Below are 18,438 nucleotides of genomic sequence, written 5' to 3' on the forward strand. Positions count from 1 at the left end.
TTCCCTCGACTGCCAGCATTAGCAAAACGTTCTTTGCCCATTCCTGGGACATCGGTGCCATCCAAGCAGGTCTTCTCAGCTGCCGGTCTCACCTTCAGCCGACTGCCCACCAGACTGATCCACAACACGTAGACATGCTCTGTCCCTTAACAAAAATGTTTAGGTATTAAGTTTTGGTAATGCATATAGGCTGTGTTGTTCATGTTACAGCTATTGTGATGACCCGGCTCAAGCCCCGACACATGAAAAGACAAGGACACAAAAGCTGAAGGAATAACGGATATTTATTTAAGAAAAACTAACAAAACAAATACTACAACCTAAACATAACTTGTCAGTATCAGTAATCAGTGTGTATGTGAGTGGTGCTGGGTGCATGAGTGTTGTGTGGACCAACCAAAGAAATACAAATGTATGAGAAGGCGTCCGTGCTGGCTGGAAGCAGAGAGAGACTGGTTTAGTCTCCAGCTTTTTTAAACACAGTCTGAGCTGGTGGAAATTAGGGCAGTCAAGGAGGCCACATCTCGCTCTGCAACCCCCTCCTGCTGACCAACAGAGACATCACACACAAAAGGTGAAAGCAAGGGGGCGGGTGCCAGGCGTGACACTATATATTACAGCCTTCAGGAATATTATATATATATATATTAATATATAGCCTATTAGCTGTCTTTTTGTTGAGGTTTCATGGCGCTTCATTCTATTTTACATCGTTATTTACCTTTTTTGTTTGCTGCACATCAAGAGGCATACTTTACAAAGCGGGGAACTTGCTACTATTTTGTTAAATGAATAGCATACCACTTGCACTATAGAATAGGATTTACACTATGGAATAGATCATGTATTTGTTTATTATTAGACTGCCTTAACAGCTACAGGTGTTGTCTGAAAGGCAAAAAAACAACAACAAAAAAGCGGTTCATTTGTTTATTGAAAATTTAAGCAATAATAAGCAATATCTTTTGACACCATCTCAGTGGCAGTTCAGTCAGCCTGTAATAAAAATGTCAGCGGTCCCTCCACTCCTGTGCAGATTTCTCTGTTCGTGAATCCATGTTGTCTCAGGTTCCAAAGAATATGGACGAAGTGACTGTGAGGCCACCCATTGAGGTTCCTTGAGCTTGTGAAAACTGTTTTTAAACCCCAGAAGTGCAGTTTTCGTGCCGTCATGTTGTACAAATTGAAGCAAGAGACTGCGCTGTAGGGAAAATGGTTGGGGACGCTTATATGGCCATGCCCTCCGGGTTGGGTGCAGGCACAGTGTGATTGATAGTCTGGAGCCATTAGTAAGCAAATAAGATACTGCTCCCACAAGTGATGCACATCGGTTCTGATTTGTGCACAAAATAGTAGAAGTTTGTCCAAATTACATTATAACTTAAATCAGCACACAGGGAGACATTAGGCAAAGAAAAAACAACCATTCTTGTCAGAAGGAATGCCAGTTTTTGTGGGAAAATATTAATTGACTTTGTTTTTTGACCTTATTAGTAACACTTACATTGAAATGGGTAGCTGCAAAACCTATTGGCATATGTGGCGTAGTTTATGCATTATAAAACAATGCTGAACACTTGAGACTTTAGCTGGCTCCTGGACGATCAAATAACTTGGAATCATGCACAGTGGGCCAGCAACAATTGTGTTTATTTCCATAACATAATACAATGCAATTCTGACCACTGTTGTAGGGATGCTCTGCCACTTGTGTAGACAGCACAAGCAGTCAGTGAAGAGAGGCAGGGCAGGAAGGAGTTTTATTGAGGTGTGTGCTCTGTAAACTGTGTACACTCAAAAAAAAATGTATTTAATCACCCTCCCGTCAGTAATATCACAAAACACCAGGCCAAAACTAGTACTCGTTCACTGTGACGTAAAATTACATTTCTTGTAAGAAGTTTGCCATCTCCCTCACTTGCACATGCTGTCGTCTGTGTTCTGATGCTCTATTTTGGGCCAGTAGGAGGCAATCTTCTCTCTCTGTTCAAATAAACTCTGCAGTAATGGAGACACTGCTGCAGAAGATGTCTTTTGGATGACACATTAAACCGAGTACCTGACTGACTGTGATCATTAAAAACCGCATGACACTCATTGTGAAGAGTTGGGGGGTTCCCTGGTGTCCTGGCTAAATTCCTACCTGTCTCAACCTGCCACCTAATCAACCCCTGATTTAATTGGCTAAAAATAGTTTTCTCCCTCTCCACCTCAGCTGATGTGCTGTGAGCGTTCTGACACAAAATGGCTACCGTGCATCACCATGGTGGGTGCTACACATTGGTGGTGGTTGAAGTGGGTTTCCCCTTCATTGCTGTAAAGCACTTTGAGCATCTGGAGATATAAATGCTATAATAGTGTATAAATTCAACATTTCTTTAATTCTATTTTGCCACCCCTTTTATTAATTGTTCCCAAAAACCACAAAATATGTTTGTGATCTGAAAACTATACGAGTATGAAGGATATTACCTTCAATACTGCTTTTAGAATGAAAAATCAGTCATCATGTGACATGGAGGTCTTCCTTGGGAGCCCCACACAATTCAGGAGTTGCCATTTTATATTCTGCAAATGCATTTAGTAATAGCATGAGTCTTTCTGACAGGCTGAAATGAAGATGAATATGATCTGGTGCAGGAATGCCGCTCTGCTTTTCCTTTGCTCCCAGGCCTCCCCTTAGTACTAATGAAGATGAAAAGGGCTATAAGCAGTTGATGATGACCTATTTTTGGGTTGGCTTGACCTGCAGACAAATAGAAAGGTGTCATCCCCCCAATCCTTTCTGAAGGATGTACCGCTACCATGGCGACCAGCCACCCAGCAGACAACAGGGGAAACGGGGAATGGGGCTCCACACATTTTGCATCTCTGGTCTCAGAGCTGTCACTGAGTGTTACTGGGCTGTGGTGTCCCTGTCAACTTTTATTTATGTCTTCTTATTATGGGTCTCTATTAACAGGCAGTTTTGCTCCTAGGAGTCAGTGTTGGTGCCAGAGTGGCATGAGGGAGACGATCAGAAACAAACCTACCCCTCAGTCAATCTTTCTGTCTGGGTGCTGTCAGACTGGCTGTTGATGGTGCATGTGAAGTGGCAAACAGGTGCAATTAATTACATTTTTAGTTAATTTATTTGGATCAGAGGGCTGCAGGAAGCATTTTGGTCTAACTGACGTAGATAATATACTGAATAAGTTCAGCCCTGTGTGAGGGTACCTGTTAAGCAAAAAATATTAATTGCAAAGTGTTGGTGAGCTATTATCTTAGCTTGACAAGTGTATAGCATGACAAGTGGAAGATAAAATAAAAATTTACAGGAAATGGGTTTGTGTGTGCGTGTACATTTTGTTTTTAGCAAAACACATCTGCAATCTGAAATAGACACCATTAACACGGGGAATCAGGAGAAGAAATGCATGATCTGACAGTGAGGAGTGTGAAATTGAAAGTGATTGTCTCAAAATGGTAATGTGACAAAGAGAGAGTCACACTGCTTAATTGCCCTGCCACGGTTGGCACCTAAGCGTTCAGTTCTCAGTTGTCTGAAACAGTGCTCTCTTGCTCGTTCTTTCTCTCTCCTGCAACGCTTTCTTTTCCCTTCATCAAATGCTTTCTCACCCACACTGTGCTGTTTCCATGGAGATGATTTTTCAGGTTACGCATCCAGTGGACAGATCATTTCAAGGACCTTAAATGAACACGTAATGTTGTGTATTTCCAACATGTTCTTATGCCATGGGCTATATTGTTGTACAATATTTAGCTTGTGCCTGTAAAAAATATTCATATAAAAAATGTATTCTAAAAAATTGATTCTTTAGATAACGTCCCCAGTCTGACACACATTTGGGTAAGTGTTAAGAATTGGCTGATAATCTTCCCTTTGGGGCTTTGATGTAGCCCTATTTTACACCTTGAAGAATACTGGAGATCAAGGTATAAGTGGTTTAAAGACCAGAAGTTAACCCACTGGAATTACAATGTGTGACTTTGCATTCTTGTGATTATTCCTGTGACTTGTGTGATTAGGTTTAAAAAAACACTTAACACCCTAAGCACTCTAATTTTCAATGTACTTTAATTGTTATCTGAAAATGACTGGGTGTTCCTGGTTTCCCATCTTATTTTCCAGACGGCAGAAGGCCAGAGAAAGACAGCAGAAGCTATTAGCTGAATTTGCCTCCAGGCAAAAGAGTTTTATGGAAACTGCCATGGATGTGGGTGAGTGGGCCCATATAGATGCAAAAGGATATGTCAAATTTATTTTTCCATCAATTCATTCAGACATTTTCATTTTTCTGATATAATACCTATAAATTCCAATGGATTGCATTGCCGAACTGCAGAAGTATTGACTCACAATAAGCTATTTAATGTGAAACACTTCTTTCTGTGTCCCTAAAATTGCTCAGGGATCATTTAATGTTGCTCAGGGATCATTTATTGCAGAGGGCATACAATTGCACATTGCAAAACGGAATTTACACAGCAAGATTTTGGCTTTTGATTTGATAGAGCTGCAGTGTTTGAATGAACACAGGTTTATTCACACTTGTCTTAATGCAGTGCTAATTGCACATAAGGAAGTTGTGCACTTGACATACTTGCTTGCAACACACTATGGCATGCTTTGTGGAGTGTACAACATTAATAAATGAAGGTAGTGGCAACTCCTGAATGAAGATTTACCCTGCTCACTAAAACAAAGCATTATCTTGCCAGGTTGTTAGGAGTTTAGTAGGTTAGGATTAAGCAATAGCCTGTCGTTCAGATGACCCATGTGGCTTGCACTGTCGCCTTACAGCTGTATGGCTTTTATATAGCTTTCTTACCCCAGTCGAAAGGGTTGCTGTTCAGGCAAAGTGACATCTCTGAACTTTTCCCCATTTTGTTGATGTTTGTATTGCAGGGCTTCTGTTGCTTTGAATGCTTTCTTTGCTCATTTCTTTTGATGTTTTCATCTGAGAAAGTTGGCCAGATGTTTTGTACATTTATATATGTAGGCTATGTATAGTAGTATATATAGTGTATATAGTATGTATGGGAATGGTTATGTGAAATGAGTTATTTTTGCTATATACTTTTTTGGATTTGAGATCAAAAGATGAGTATGAGACAAAAGTGCAGACAATCAGCTTTTATTTCATGGTATTTACAGGGGATGTATCTCTGTATCCTTACACAGGACAAAACTTCTGTAGACGCAGCAGTATAACCGCACAATTAGTAATCAGGCTCATAAATTAGTGTTATCTAGCACACCCAACCATACATTTGGAATTTCAGTGAAGTAAAATTACCAATATTAATGACAAGATATAACCTGTAGGATAGATTTCTTGGATTGATTATTTTGGCTCAAATTCTCACTAAAATGGTGAGATAAAGGAGTTTGTTAAGGAGTTAATAGGTAGGAAATAGAGACCACATGGGCAGTTGTACTCTATGTGTGTAGTTAATTGAAATAGTTACACCATGAGCATAACTCATTTGAGTTTTATGCAAACAGACAAATAGAAACAGATTTGCATCTCAGTTAAGATTGTTGGTGATTCAAGATTCAAGTAAAATTAAAGCCGCAAGCGGCGTTGGGAGGGGTCCAAGCATTGGCACCGTCGCGCCCCCTATGGAGCGATTTTAAAATGGCTGTGTCCTCATGGTCATACGCCTTCACCCAACATATGTACTGAATATTGTGATGATCGTATGAAAAATAGATGACTTATGGCCAATTTTGTGCTAAGAGACGCTGGCTGATGACTTAGTTGCGTCGCCATGGATGTGTCCTGACAGCTTCCCGTCAAGGCCTTGACTATGTCGTAACATTTAGATGGCATGTCGTAACATTTAGATGGCCGAGCGTGTATGTACAGCTGCAGCGCTTCCATGCCGCAACTAAAAAAAGCGCCACACTAGTGTTGTCACGATACCAAAATTTTGACTTTGATACCGATACCAGGTTTAGTATCACGATACTCGATACTGATTCAATACTCGGTACCTAACGATACTGAAATTACCTTAATAGATCAGAAACGTAATGTCCACAAGGGTTGACCTCATTTTCAAATTCATGGTTTATGAACAACCTGGTTCATTAACAACCTTTAAGTTGAAGCCTCTGCAACATATGAATATGCATAGGCCTATAGTGTTACAACACTGAACAATGGAGAAATATGTTAAATATATTTCAGAAATTAAACAGTTGTAAACTAAATAATCTTTAAAACAGGTCTTTCACCTTTAAATAGATTTAAAAACAGCATATTGTAATAACAATACAGCATCTATCTATAATAAAATATTTCCAAATTGGAACACCTATTGCTACTGAAGTGAACTGAGTCAAAGCTTGCGCTGTATCAGGAAAGTGAATGCACAAGCGCAGGTCACCTCACTTGGCAACCTTAGTTGCTACTGCCATCTAGCGAAGATTCTGACAAACTACACTTTTCATCCTCTAAATCAGTAATGCGGGAGACACATTTCCCTGGCTTTTACATTTGAAAATTCAAATACGAAACCGTTTTTTTTTTTTTTAAGTACCGAGAAAGTGCTGAAGTTTTGGTATACCGTGCAACACTACATCAGACACATATTCCAATCCATTGCTCAGTTTAGCAGAGAATGCACATTTCAGAGCGCCACAGAGACAGATATAATAATAACACATAAATACACATTTCAAAAAATAAATACGACATTGGGAAAAAACGGAAATAAAAGACAAATTTGGTGGATAAGAAAAATTTGGTTACGCTGACCTATAAAACGCTATCCCAAAAGCAAAATCAGACATGTTATACATCATTAGAAAGCTTATACTCTCACCTACTGAATAAATAAACTGTCAATGGAGCCAAATTGTACGAAAAATGGCGACAACGCCGTAAGCAACAGGAATCACAAACAGATTGTCCAAGACAATATATGACCACTCAGTTGCAAAAGGGACATCTCTACGCGTAAAACCAATGGTAAGATTGTATATTTATTCAATGTTTAGTCCCAGATATTGACTGTAGAATGACATGGTATAATGTAAAAAACAAAATTGTCTCGTTTATTTCGTTATTCAGTGAGCAACATATTTTAGGGCTAATGTCGGGTTTATCTTGTTGCTACGGAATATTGCATTACATTACATTACAGGCATTTGGCAGACGCTCTTATCCAGAGCGACGTACAACAAAATGTATTACCATAACGAGGAACAAGTGTGTCGAAAACCCTAGAGGGCAGTAGCCTACCGTTCTAATTGCAGGGAACAACGGCATAATTCAACTTGGACCCTGTAGTTTAAACTGATTAACGCTAACACAAACAAGAACAGCAACAACGCAGTCTATGAGAACATTCAAGCAATAGTTAAGACGAGTTAAGACTAAGTCACCTACGGAACAACTACCTAGTTACAACCCTAAGCTTACAGTCAATTTAGAAATTAAATTGAGAATACGATTTCTCTCAGCATAATGACGGATTTAAAGACTAAACGAACTCATCCGATATTGTCTTCAAATGGACCGTATTATTTATTTAGACATTGGAAGACTACAGCATAAATTGCGTCTTTAATATTCAATATTAGTAATTGCAGCGAGAAACTGCAGCTGTAGGTCGTATGTATGGTAGCAACGGAACGAAGCGGACTATATATGTATTAGGCTACCGTCATTGTTTCATTATACCAGCGTGTTTCGCGCGTTGCACAGAAACTCAGAACCTATCAATGAAATGTTTAGCTATTTCTCAGCATAATGACAGATTTAAAGACTTAACGAACTCACCCGATACTGTCTTCAAATGATCCATGCCAAAGAAAAGTAATTATCATCCTCTCAAAGCTTTACCGTATCGTATTATTTATTTAGACATTGGCAGAGTACAGCATAAATTGCGTCTTTGTGAATATTCAAGTTAGAAATTGCAGCGAGAAACTGCAGCTGTAGACACAAGATAGTCTGTTATGTTATGGTAGCAACGGAACGAAGCGGACTATATATGTATTACCGTCATTGTTTTATTATACCAGCGTGTTTTCGCGCGTTTGCACAGAAACTCAAAAACTACCAATAAAATGGTTTAGCTTTTTCTCATCATAATGACAGATTTAAAGACTTAACGAACTCACCCGATACTGTCTTCAAATGGATCCATGCCAAAGAAAAGTAATTATTCATCCTCTCAAAGCTTTACCGTATCGTATTATTTATTTAGACATTGGCAGAGTACAGCATAAATTGCGTCTTTTGTGAATATTCAATGTTAGAAATTGCAGCGAGAAACTGCAGCTGTAGACACAAGATAGTCTGTTATGTTATGGTAGCAACGGAACGAAGCGGACTATATAAGTATTACCGTCATTGTTTTATTATACCAGCGTGTTTTCGCGCGTTTGCACAGAAACTCAAAAACTACCAATAAAATGGTTTAGCTTTTTCTCATCATAATGACAGATTTAAAGACTTAACGAACTCACCCGATACTGTCTTCAAATGGATCCATGCCAAAGAAAAGTAATTATTCATCCTCTCAGAAAGCTTTTACTAAGAAACTTTGGGTACCCTATCCTAGCATGCACGCTAGGTGGCACTGTCAGACCGTCTCCTCACTGCTAAAAACTAGACCTACGGTGTGGGATTACTTGCGTCGCCATGGTTGTCGCTTGCCGTAAAGAAGTTTACTCGATGTCGTAACCGTTTAGATTTGGAGCCACAGCTCTTCCGCACCCCACCTAATAGAAACGGCCAAATGGCGGGCAAACCATATGGCGGACATAGGTGGTCCCAAAAGCAAAGTTGTAGAGCACATTCAGATGCATTGGTTGATGAAGTTTTGTGTTGATCAGACTTACAGTGTGGGAGTTATGACCTTTTAAAGTATGACCCTTTGTTATAGCGCCACCATCTGGCCGACATGGGTGATTTTTAGTGCTTGAGTAGTGGGGGGCCATAGGAACCCACTTGCCAAATTTGGTTGCTCTAGGACTTATGGTTGCTGAGCCTCAGACATTTTAGCGGAGAAAGCTGCCACGCCCCAACGATAAAGTTAAAATGGCGGGAAAAAAATATGGCTGACACAGGTGGTTCCAAAGGCAAAAGTATAGAGCACGTTCAGAGGCATGGATCTATAAAGTTTTGTGTTGATCTAACTTATGGTGTGGGAGTTATGGCCTTTCATGCAAAACCCTTTGTTATAGCGCCACCATCTGGCCGACGTACATGGTTTTTAGTGCCTGAGTAGTGGGCGCCCATAGGAACCCACCTGCCAAATTTGGTTGCTCCAGGGCTTATGGTTGCTGAGCCTCAGACACTTTTAGCGGAGAAAAATAATAATAATAATAAGAATAATAATCCTAACAGATATAAAAGGGTTCCACCAGCTTCGCTGCTTGGATCCCTAATGACCGTTATCCCAGGAAGAAACAGATCAAAAGTTTGTAGTAAAAACAGGAAGATTTATTACGCAGCCGGCTACGGGAACAACTCAGCGAGAAAGTTCAAAATAGTACTGGTGGGTCATTAGATTTATACAGTTTAGAGTGGTTACATTTTGCATAATGTCAGAACTGGAGCGCTGCCTCTGATTGGTGATAAGAGGCTGTGCTTCCTTCCGATTGGACCATTCAAATTCAAACCATCCTATTCAAACAGGTTCCATTCACATTGGAATTGAAATACAACAGGGGGGCTCGCCCCCTTCCCCCCCCCGGGGCCCAGCGGAAACTTCCCAAACGCAGAATACACAAAACTGTCTGTTTCCCAACAAGATTAAGCTAAACTGCAGCTACTGGCTGGGATGTTTAGTCAGTCTTACTGAGATCTTTCCATGTGTTGTTGACTCCGATGGTTGCTGTTGTTGTGTCGTTGGGCATGATGAACATGTGTGTGTGCAGTGTTTCCCACAGAATTAGATTATATTTGTGGTGGTAGCTGACTTGGGGGGGTTGGGGGTGCATGTGCGCGCGGAAGGAGGCACACCCATGCTTTCTTAAATTAATGAATCAATAATACCATATATAAGGTGCTCTACTGCAAATATTTTAATTGCCAAGTACTTTGTGACAAATAAATAACTGAACAATATATACAGCTCCATTGCTTCACGTTGTGTCAAATAAATAACAAAATATATACAGTGCTCTATTGCCAACACTTTGTGTCAAATTACTGAAAAAATATATACAGTGAGTGCTCCACAGCCTACTTGTTGCAAAGTTTGCACCCTTTGTTTGAGCATCTTATTTTGCGGGGCTTTCTGAAAAAATATTCCAATGCCCTATCATATGGGAAGGCCTCGGGACGGGAGATGGAGATCCTAAAGCAGGTGGCCAGGTGTTCTCCTTGAAGCTGGTTTCGGAGGTCTGTTTTCACCTGAGGGTAAAGCAAAAAAAAATATCACAAACTGCACTAATATAAAGAAAATGCGTAGTTATTTGTTGTCCTTTTCAAAGTGATGCTCTTACCCTGTTCATCGTCGAGAAATCATGTTCTCTTTCATCATCTCGTTTCGAGATCCACCTATGGGGAATGACATCCGGTCATGACTCCTCAGAAGCATCCAATTGCACCAAGTCTGGCTCTGACAGACAGTAGCGCGTCCAATGCTACAGAAGGCACCGCCCTCCTGTAAGAGCATATAGGATGCTGCAGCGCTACTACTCATCAGTTGACATTTGCTTCTTGCGATCATCCAAACTTGCATCTCACAAGAACCTTATCACTTAACTGTCCTCAGGAGGACATATCCTCGGATCGGCCTCCGCCGGACGTGAAAGGTTCGAGAGTTCGGTCAGTGCGATAAAGCTCGCTAGCTTGCCGCCCTCACTCACTAGCTCCCTTCTGTAACAGGCAGCCCACGCCTTCTATACACCTCCCTGCTCGCGCTAACGCCGAACAGGACTGCTAGCCAACCACACTAGCCTGTTAGTGCTTAAAGCCAGCTGCCCACGCTGCCTTTATTCGCTTACGGTGAAGCCACACTATACGCGGCCCCGCCGCGCGGCGGCGGCACCTCCATTCATTTTGAATGAGAGGTGGCGGCCAGACCCCGCAAGGCATGTTGGGATTGCCGGCGGCGCGGCGAGAGGCGGCGAGGCCGCGGGGGAGATGGCAAAAATTCAACTTTGACCCCCTCGCCGCGTCGCGGTAACCAATCTGATTTGATCTAATGATCCGTCAAGTAAATTGTCCCTATTTTTTTCTAATTTTAGTTCCACATTCTATCGTTCCACAATGGAGGACCTAACTCGTAATTTCCGTATCGGGTTTCCCAACTTAATAAAATCTCCTACAGAGACATTGATAAGAGGAACGCAGCGTGGAGAAAAGTCCCTGAAATTGTCGGTGGCTCTGCAACGTAGTTATCGCCGTTAGCTACTATCACTGTCCAGTCTGAATAAAAATCATTTTTGCAGTAACCTAGCTCTGAAAAATGTTAATAAGCTACCTAGCTAGGCTGTCTAATGTCTAGCTATAGTGAGTAACAACAAACAAAAAAATCTTCCTAATGTATTAGTTGCAAGTTGTTCGTTTCTACTAGCTGACCAGATGTAACTCTGAAGGCATTATCTGGCTAATTAGCCAGACAATGCTTTTGTTGTTGGTTGTTGGTTGCTGCCGCCTCCCACACGGCCCCCACAGACTCTGGCTGTGAACCGCCATGCCCTGCTGGCCTAGGGTTGTTCCCTGGGGCTTGGCTTTGCCCTGGCCCAGTTGGGCATGGCGGCCGCAGTTAAGAAACCATCACCCACCCTCGCTGACCCCAAGCGGAAGCAGCCTGCCTGACCGGCTTCCCCGCTGGTCAGGCTAAGTCCTCATTCTGGGGCGACCATCCCGTGGACACATGTTCGTCTCCCCTCTCCAAGAAGAGGGAAGAAGTTCAGAGAGACGGCCCCTCTCCCCCCAGGGGTTCCCACCCCTACGTTCACTGTGATCAGGGTACCAGTTCCCTTGTCGCCCAGCCTCAGTCCCTCCTCTCAATGCCCCAAGAGGGAGATTCTGTTCTAGCCACACAGGTAGTGTTACCCACATTCAGTGTACAGAACAACACCAGGCCATTTCTAATGAAGGCTTCCGCCCTGAAAGGCCAAAAAATAAAAAACAGTGTCAAAAGATTCTCTTTAAATCACACGAGGGCTCCCCTGGTTTCGCCACTAGGTGGAGTGGCAACACCATTATTCGATTTGGCCTCACTGGGCCAAATTTCCCCTGCGATCCTCCACACCGGCAGGGGCACTCACGAGCCACATCGTAGCTTGGCAGGCTGTGTCAGCCCCAGAATGGGTCCTGAGCACAATAGCCAAAGGCTACAGACTCCAGTTCAGAGTGTAACCACCACGTTTCAACGGAGTCATTTACTCTCGCACCAAAGAGAGTACGGCCCATGTTTTAGAGGAGGAAATCTCTTCTCTCTTACACAAAGGGGCGATCCATGTGGTTCCGCGAGATCAAGCCCAGCACGGCTTTTATTCTCGCTACTTTCTGGTTCCAAAGAAGGACGGCTCCCTACGTCCAATCTTGGATCTCAGGGTACTGAACAAACATTTGAGGCAATACAGCTTCAAAATGGTAACATACAGCACTCTTCTACGCTCAATACATCAGAACGATTGGTTCACATCAATCGATCTGAAAGATGCCTTTTTCCACGTAGGCATCAGGAGGGATGTATTGTGAATGGGACGTGGCCGATCCAGCTACGCTCAGCTCACATCAATTATCTGGAACTACTAAGCATTTGGATAGCTCTCAGATATTTTCTCCCCCGTCTAAGGGGACATCATGTGCTAATCCGCTGCGACAACACGACTGCGGTTGCATATGTCAATCAGTGTTACGACTTAAGCTATAGTCGTGACAAAAAGGGAGACAACACAACAAGGTATACTTTTAAACAAAGGAATTATTTATTAAGAAGAATACAATGATACATGTATGAGTGAAATGTAGGGTATTTATATTAAATGTGTATGGATGCGCGTGTGCAAAAATGGAATGTGAATGTACAACGCAAAACCTGTGAAGAAAAGAGGGTGAAGGAAAAACCCGTGGGCCGTCCAACCGCCCGACCTGGTGCAGGATTACCTGGAATTGAGTGAGAAGGAAAGAGAGAAAAGCGGGCCAGAAAGCACTGGGGGCTTCCTTATTATAGGGTTTACCCCCAGGTGCTCTCAGTTAGAAAGGGGTTCACCCCACACACTGGCCGACTCCTGTAACTACAATAAAAATAAAAACAATATTAGAGACAGTCGTCACATCAGCAAGGTGGCATGCGCTCCCTCCAGCTCCACTGCCTAGCCCACAGACTGCTGGTCTGGAGCAGCTGTCACTTTCTGTCGATACGCGCGGCATTCTGAACACGGGCGCGGATCTGTTGTCAAGGGGAAACCCACTTTACGGGGAATAGCAGTTGCATCCCCAGATTGTGGAAATGCTGTGGCAGAGATTTGGCTGTGCGGCCGTAGATCTCTTCGCGTCACACGGAAATGCCCACTGTCCTATGTTTTTCTTGCTACGGGACGAGAACGCGCCTCTTGGCGTGGACGCACTGGCCCACCAATGGCCCGATGTGCTCCTTTATGCGTTTCCTCTCCTCGCTCTCATTTCTCCAACTCTAGCCAGAGTGAGAGAACAGAGCTTGACACTGATCCTGATAGCACCCAGGTGGCAGAAATCGCGGTGGCTGGCAGAGATTATCCTTCTCCTTTATGCACAGCCATGCGCACTCCCGCTATGCACAGAACTACTGTCTCAGGAAAACAAGGAAATACACCGCTCCCACCCGGAGCGAATAGCTCTTTGGGCTTGGCCCGTGAGAGGTATAACCTTATTGCGTTGGGGGTCCCCTCTCGTGTGGCTGCTACCATACAATGCGCCAGAGTGCCCTCTACCAAGTCACTTTATGAAAATAAGTGGCAGGTATTTGAAGGATGGTGTGCCTCTTGTTAGTCAGTGCCTTACCAGTGCTCTGTTACTGACGTGCTCTGCTTTTTACAGAGCCTTATGGATAAATGGAAATCTTTTTAAACCATTAAGGTCTTTCTGGCAGATATCACTACTTGTCATGTTGGTTTCAAAGACTTTGCAGTGGGGCAACATCCCCTCATTCGCAGGTTTATGAAGGGGGCTTGCCGTTCTCTGCCTCTAAAAGCACATCCCTTCTTGGGATTTATCACTGGCGCTGGACGCTCTGTCTCCATGGCCATTCGAGCCTATAAATGAGATAGAGTTAGAGTAGGGGGCGACATAGCTCAGGAGGTAAGAGCAGTTGTCTGGCAGTCGGAGGGTTGCCGATTCGATCCCCCATCCTGGATGTGTCGAAGTGTCCCTGAGCAAGACACCTAACCCCTAACTGCTCCCAACGAGCTGACTGATACCTTGCATGGCAGCCTTTCACCGTTGGTGTGTGAGTGTGTGTGTGAATGGATGAATGAGAGGCATTAATTGTAAAGCGCTTTGGATAAAAGCACTATATAAATTTACCATTTACCAAAATTGCTGTCTCTCAAGACAGCATTGCTGCTCGCTCTAACTTCAGCTAAGTGAGTCAGTGACCTCCATGCGCTCTCAGTGCATCCCTCGTGTGCAATGTTCTCCCCTAATATGGATAGGGTTTCTCTTAAGCCTAATCCAGCCTTTATGTTGGAGCTTGCTGCTTTTCACCAACTGCCTTACTCCTCTCAAGAGGATCAAAGGCTGCATATGCTATGTCCTGTGCGTGTTCTCCACACGTATGTGACAAGGACTAAGGCTTTCAGAAAGAGCGACCAGCTCTTTGTCGCCTGGGGCCCGCCCTGCAAAGGAAAAGCCATCTCTAAGCAGCAGCTGTGTCATTGGCTTGTGGAAGCTATTGCTATGGCCTATGACTCAAAGGGGATAACACCCCCCTCGGGCCTGAGGGCTCATTCTACGAGGGGCATAGCTGCATCATGCATCATCCGTGGGGTCTCCTTGCAGAAGATTTGTTCAGCTGCAGGCTGGGCTTCTCCACATACCTTTGCTAGGTTCTACTGCCTGGACATCACCAGGACTCCGGGTAGCCTATGCAGGGGGTGAGCTCTGTGTGAAGCTCACTCATCTCCCCTCACCTGCTTTGTGATTAGTACTTCCTTACATGGGTTGTGCCAGACACACCCTCCTCTCAAGGGGGGAGGCTGCCCTTGCTGGCCTGACAGTTTCTCAGCTGTGAGCATAGAGCAATCTGGGAGTTGTCCATATCTCCCCATAGGTGGATCTCGAAATGAGGTGATGAAAGAGAACTTTAGGTTACTATCGTAACCCCGGTTCTCTGAAACATTGAGTGGAGAGATCCACCAAGACTGCTCTGCTTGCCGTGCATGATAAGCGAATATGTTCACTGATGAGTAGTAGCGCTGCAGCATCCTATATGCTCTTACAGGTTGGCAGTGCCTCCTGTAGCATTGGACGCGCTACTGTCTGTCAGAGCCAGACTTGGTGCAGTTGGATGCTTCTGAGGAGTCATGACCGGATGTCATTCCCCATAGGTGGATCTCTTCACTCGATGTTTCAGAGAACCAGGGTTACGATAGTAACCTAAAGTTCACAGTTCACACTGGAAATGGGGGCAACTAGTGCAATGCATTTATAGAATATAGTGTTTTTTCCCAAAAGATGGTATTTCTCGATATAATTGTGCCGTCGTGTTAACACATTACTACGGTTGCGGGTTAGGCACTCTTCACAATAAGAAGAAATTTTAGGATAGCGCTTCCGATATTGCTTGTGTCGAAAGTGCTGTGACGGAAACAGCGATAGATTTACTCATTAGCCACATCTGTCCAAAATGTAAACAAGTCAGGCAGTATTCACGGTCGGGAAATTTTTTATGACAACGTGGTCATTTAGCTAACTTAGCTAGCTAGTAAAATAGTCAGTAACCCAGATACTTCCTTTGTGACATTTAGGGATAATGTCAAGGAGGAAAGGTAAAAAACTTAGACAGTTTAAAAACTGAGTCGCACTGCTTATTTTTTGCTTCATAGATCTTTAGTATTTCTGCATATCCACCCAGATTTTATGCACTTGTGGTAAAGGAGTTTTTGATCCAGGACATGTATAGTATAACCTGTTTTATATATGAGATCTCTCAGTATTTCATTGAAAACTAAAAAAGAGCAAATTCATTTTTGCTTTTTTGCCTTGACAATTTGTGGCACTTTATTTCTTCTTAAATTATGAATATAAATTAATAAGTTAGTATTGTAAATGGTACAAATGTCCTGCTTCATTTAAGGCATTCAAGTCTCTGTGATGCTCCCAACTGGAGTTAAGAAGCTTTAAATAAGGTACCTCCTAAATGGGAAAGAATTGGGCAGATTTGGCATCTGCGCAAAAGGGTTAACAGACACGACCTATGGGTACAAGCGACTCGTGGGGCATTTGTTTTTTTGAACATCTCGAGAAACTCACTTCTGCATAATTTTCAAGTGGGAATTACAAGCTTTCCATTAGTATAGTGGTCTAAAATATGTAGGGGTCCATAAACATATCCAAAATCTCCCCAAAAATGAATAAAATGCTTTTTGCCCATTATAAAGCATATGCTGTAAATGTGCCCTTTATGAAGGTTTAAGATAAAACATTGATATCAGATTGAAAACAATGCAAAAACATTGTCACACAATGTGATACAGTACCTAAAGGTGTAATCATTAACTCTCGTATGCTTTTGTGTACTCTACAATATGCAGTGTTTTCTTGTATGGGGATGAGACGCCATTACAACAATATTTAACCATACACCACCTTTTGGCTATGCTCCAGGACAGGTCACATCCAGTACTTGAAACAGAAACCCTACTTAGCTAACAAAACGCTTGTGTTAAAGTGTGAAATATCCTCATTATAAAATACCACTAACCTATTAAAAGACTATGTATATTTCAAAAAATATATAACCAAAATATTTTGAGCAGTAACACATACATATGGACAATGAAATCTTATCTGTGTTCAGTAGTTAGAGTCAGGGACAGAAAATCAATGCTGCTGTTCTCCTCTTCTGACAGTCCAGAAAACAGTATATCAGCTAGGTCTATCAGCAAACATATGACTTAGACATGCTCCAGAGTTCTCAAGAATAATCATATTTTCCAAGGAAATAACTTAGGAAATTCATTGATAAAGTTTTGCCAGGTGTCTTTTACTGCTACCACAGAGTGAATTCTTAAGGAGGAGATGATAAGAGCAAGAGTAAAGTAAAATTCCAAACGTAAAATTGGACATAGTTAGAAAGCTTATTCTGTCACCTATTGGATAGATTAATTGTCGATCAAGCCAGATTGTACAAGCACCATAAACAACGTGTGGTATTGCAGACAGCTATTTTGGAAGGTACCCAGGCTTCACAAATGAGCGTATATTTCACAAACGGATTGTCTAAGACAATATATGACCACTCAGTCTTGAAAGGGACATCTCTAGGCATAAAAACCAATGGTAAACTTGTATATTTATTCCATATTTAGTCCCAGATATTGACAGTTGAATGACATGGTATAATTTTTTTTTTAATTGTCTTATTTATTTCGTTATTCAGTGAGCAGCGTTTTCACTGCTGTATTGGCATATCTTAGGGCTATTGTTGGGTTTTTCTTGTTGCTATGACGGAATACACATTTTTAGTGGTGAAAGAATATTTTTATGAATGCCCAGTAGACGCTATTGTCCAGTGTGTTGTGGGTGGGGGGTGTGGTTGCAGATGTGACTGCAGGGAGGGGGTGCTTGATAAATGGACGACCAGCGGGACAATGGTGATGCTTAGAAACTCCGTATTCGGTATAGTTGTCCCAAATCGTCTACTAATAAAGCCTGAACACAGAGTTTGTGTTTTCAACACATAGTTTGGTTGCAGAAGCACTGAAAGTATGAGTTGAAAAATCTTAGGACTTCGGCATCATGGCCACTCGGGGATTACGCCAGCAAGTTAATGTACTAAACAAAAAGGAATGATAAGTGATTTATTACGATTTTTATATCATTGCACACGTTAAAAAATGTTTTCTTTTGGGAATCTTGGGATTCCCGGGATGGCATGCTAACCCTAGTGGTTATATGAGCGTCAATTGTGTTTTAGTGTCATGCTTTTTTGTATTATGAGGTGCATCTTGCTGTTAGTTTGCTTTGTCCAGCCTATCAGCAGTGTAGGCTTCTGTGTGTCTGTTTTTGTGTGTGTGAGAGAGCATTCATTTTCTCTTATATTGTACATATTACAGTCAAGACAGGAATTCTTCAAAAATACAAACATTGTTTTCCCCAACTTTCAAAATATTAGTGACAATGAAAAATGATCATTAGAAGGGCCTACAGCCCCACAGGCAGCCAGATATGTAGCCGCATGCCACAGGATAAGAGACATAAAGAGGACAGTATGTGCATCATACATATATATATATATATATATATATATACC

The 18,438-nt window shown here is 42.3% G+C and overlaps 1 protein-coding gene and 1 long non-coding RNA gene across 6 annotated transcripts in view; one reads left to right on the top strand and one right to left on the bottom strand.

Annotated features, from left to right (window-relative positions):
- Nucleotides 1–18,438, top strand: part of ubr3 (ubiquitin protein ligase E3 component n-recognin 3) — a 412,017-nt gene that overhangs the window by 255,458 nt on the left and 138,121 nt on the right. For all 5 annotated transcript variants that reach the window (XM_064329864.1, XM_064329859.1, XM_064329863.1 and 2 more), the window contains one exon: nucleotides 4,133–4,221. In XM_064329864.1, coding sequence (XP_064185934.1) covers nucleotides 4,133–4,221 — 89 coding nt within the window. The remainder of the gene's footprint in view (nucleotides 1–4,132; nucleotides 4,222–18,438) is intronic.
- Nucleotides 10,026–18,438, bottom strand: part of LOC135251996 (uncharacterized) — a 30,242-nt gene continuing 21,829 nt past the window's right edge. Inside the window, exons 2-3 of the long non-coding RNA XR_010329240.1 lie at nucleotides 10,472–10,526; nucleotides 10,026–10,379 (exon numbers count right to left, since the gene is read on the bottom strand). This is a non-coding gene — a long non-coding RNA (uncharacterized LOC135251996). The remainder of the gene's footprint in view (nucleotides 10,380–10,471; nucleotides 10,527–18,438) is intronic.

Source organism: Anguilla rostrata, chromosome 3, assembly GCF_018555375.3.
Source record: "Anguilla rostrata isolate EN2019 chromosome 3, ASM1855537v3, whole genome shotgun sequence".
In the NCBI taxonomy this organism is placed as follows: domain Eukaryota; kingdom Metazoa; phylum Chordata; class Actinopteri; order Anguilliformes; family Anguillidae; genus Anguilla; species Anguilla rostrata.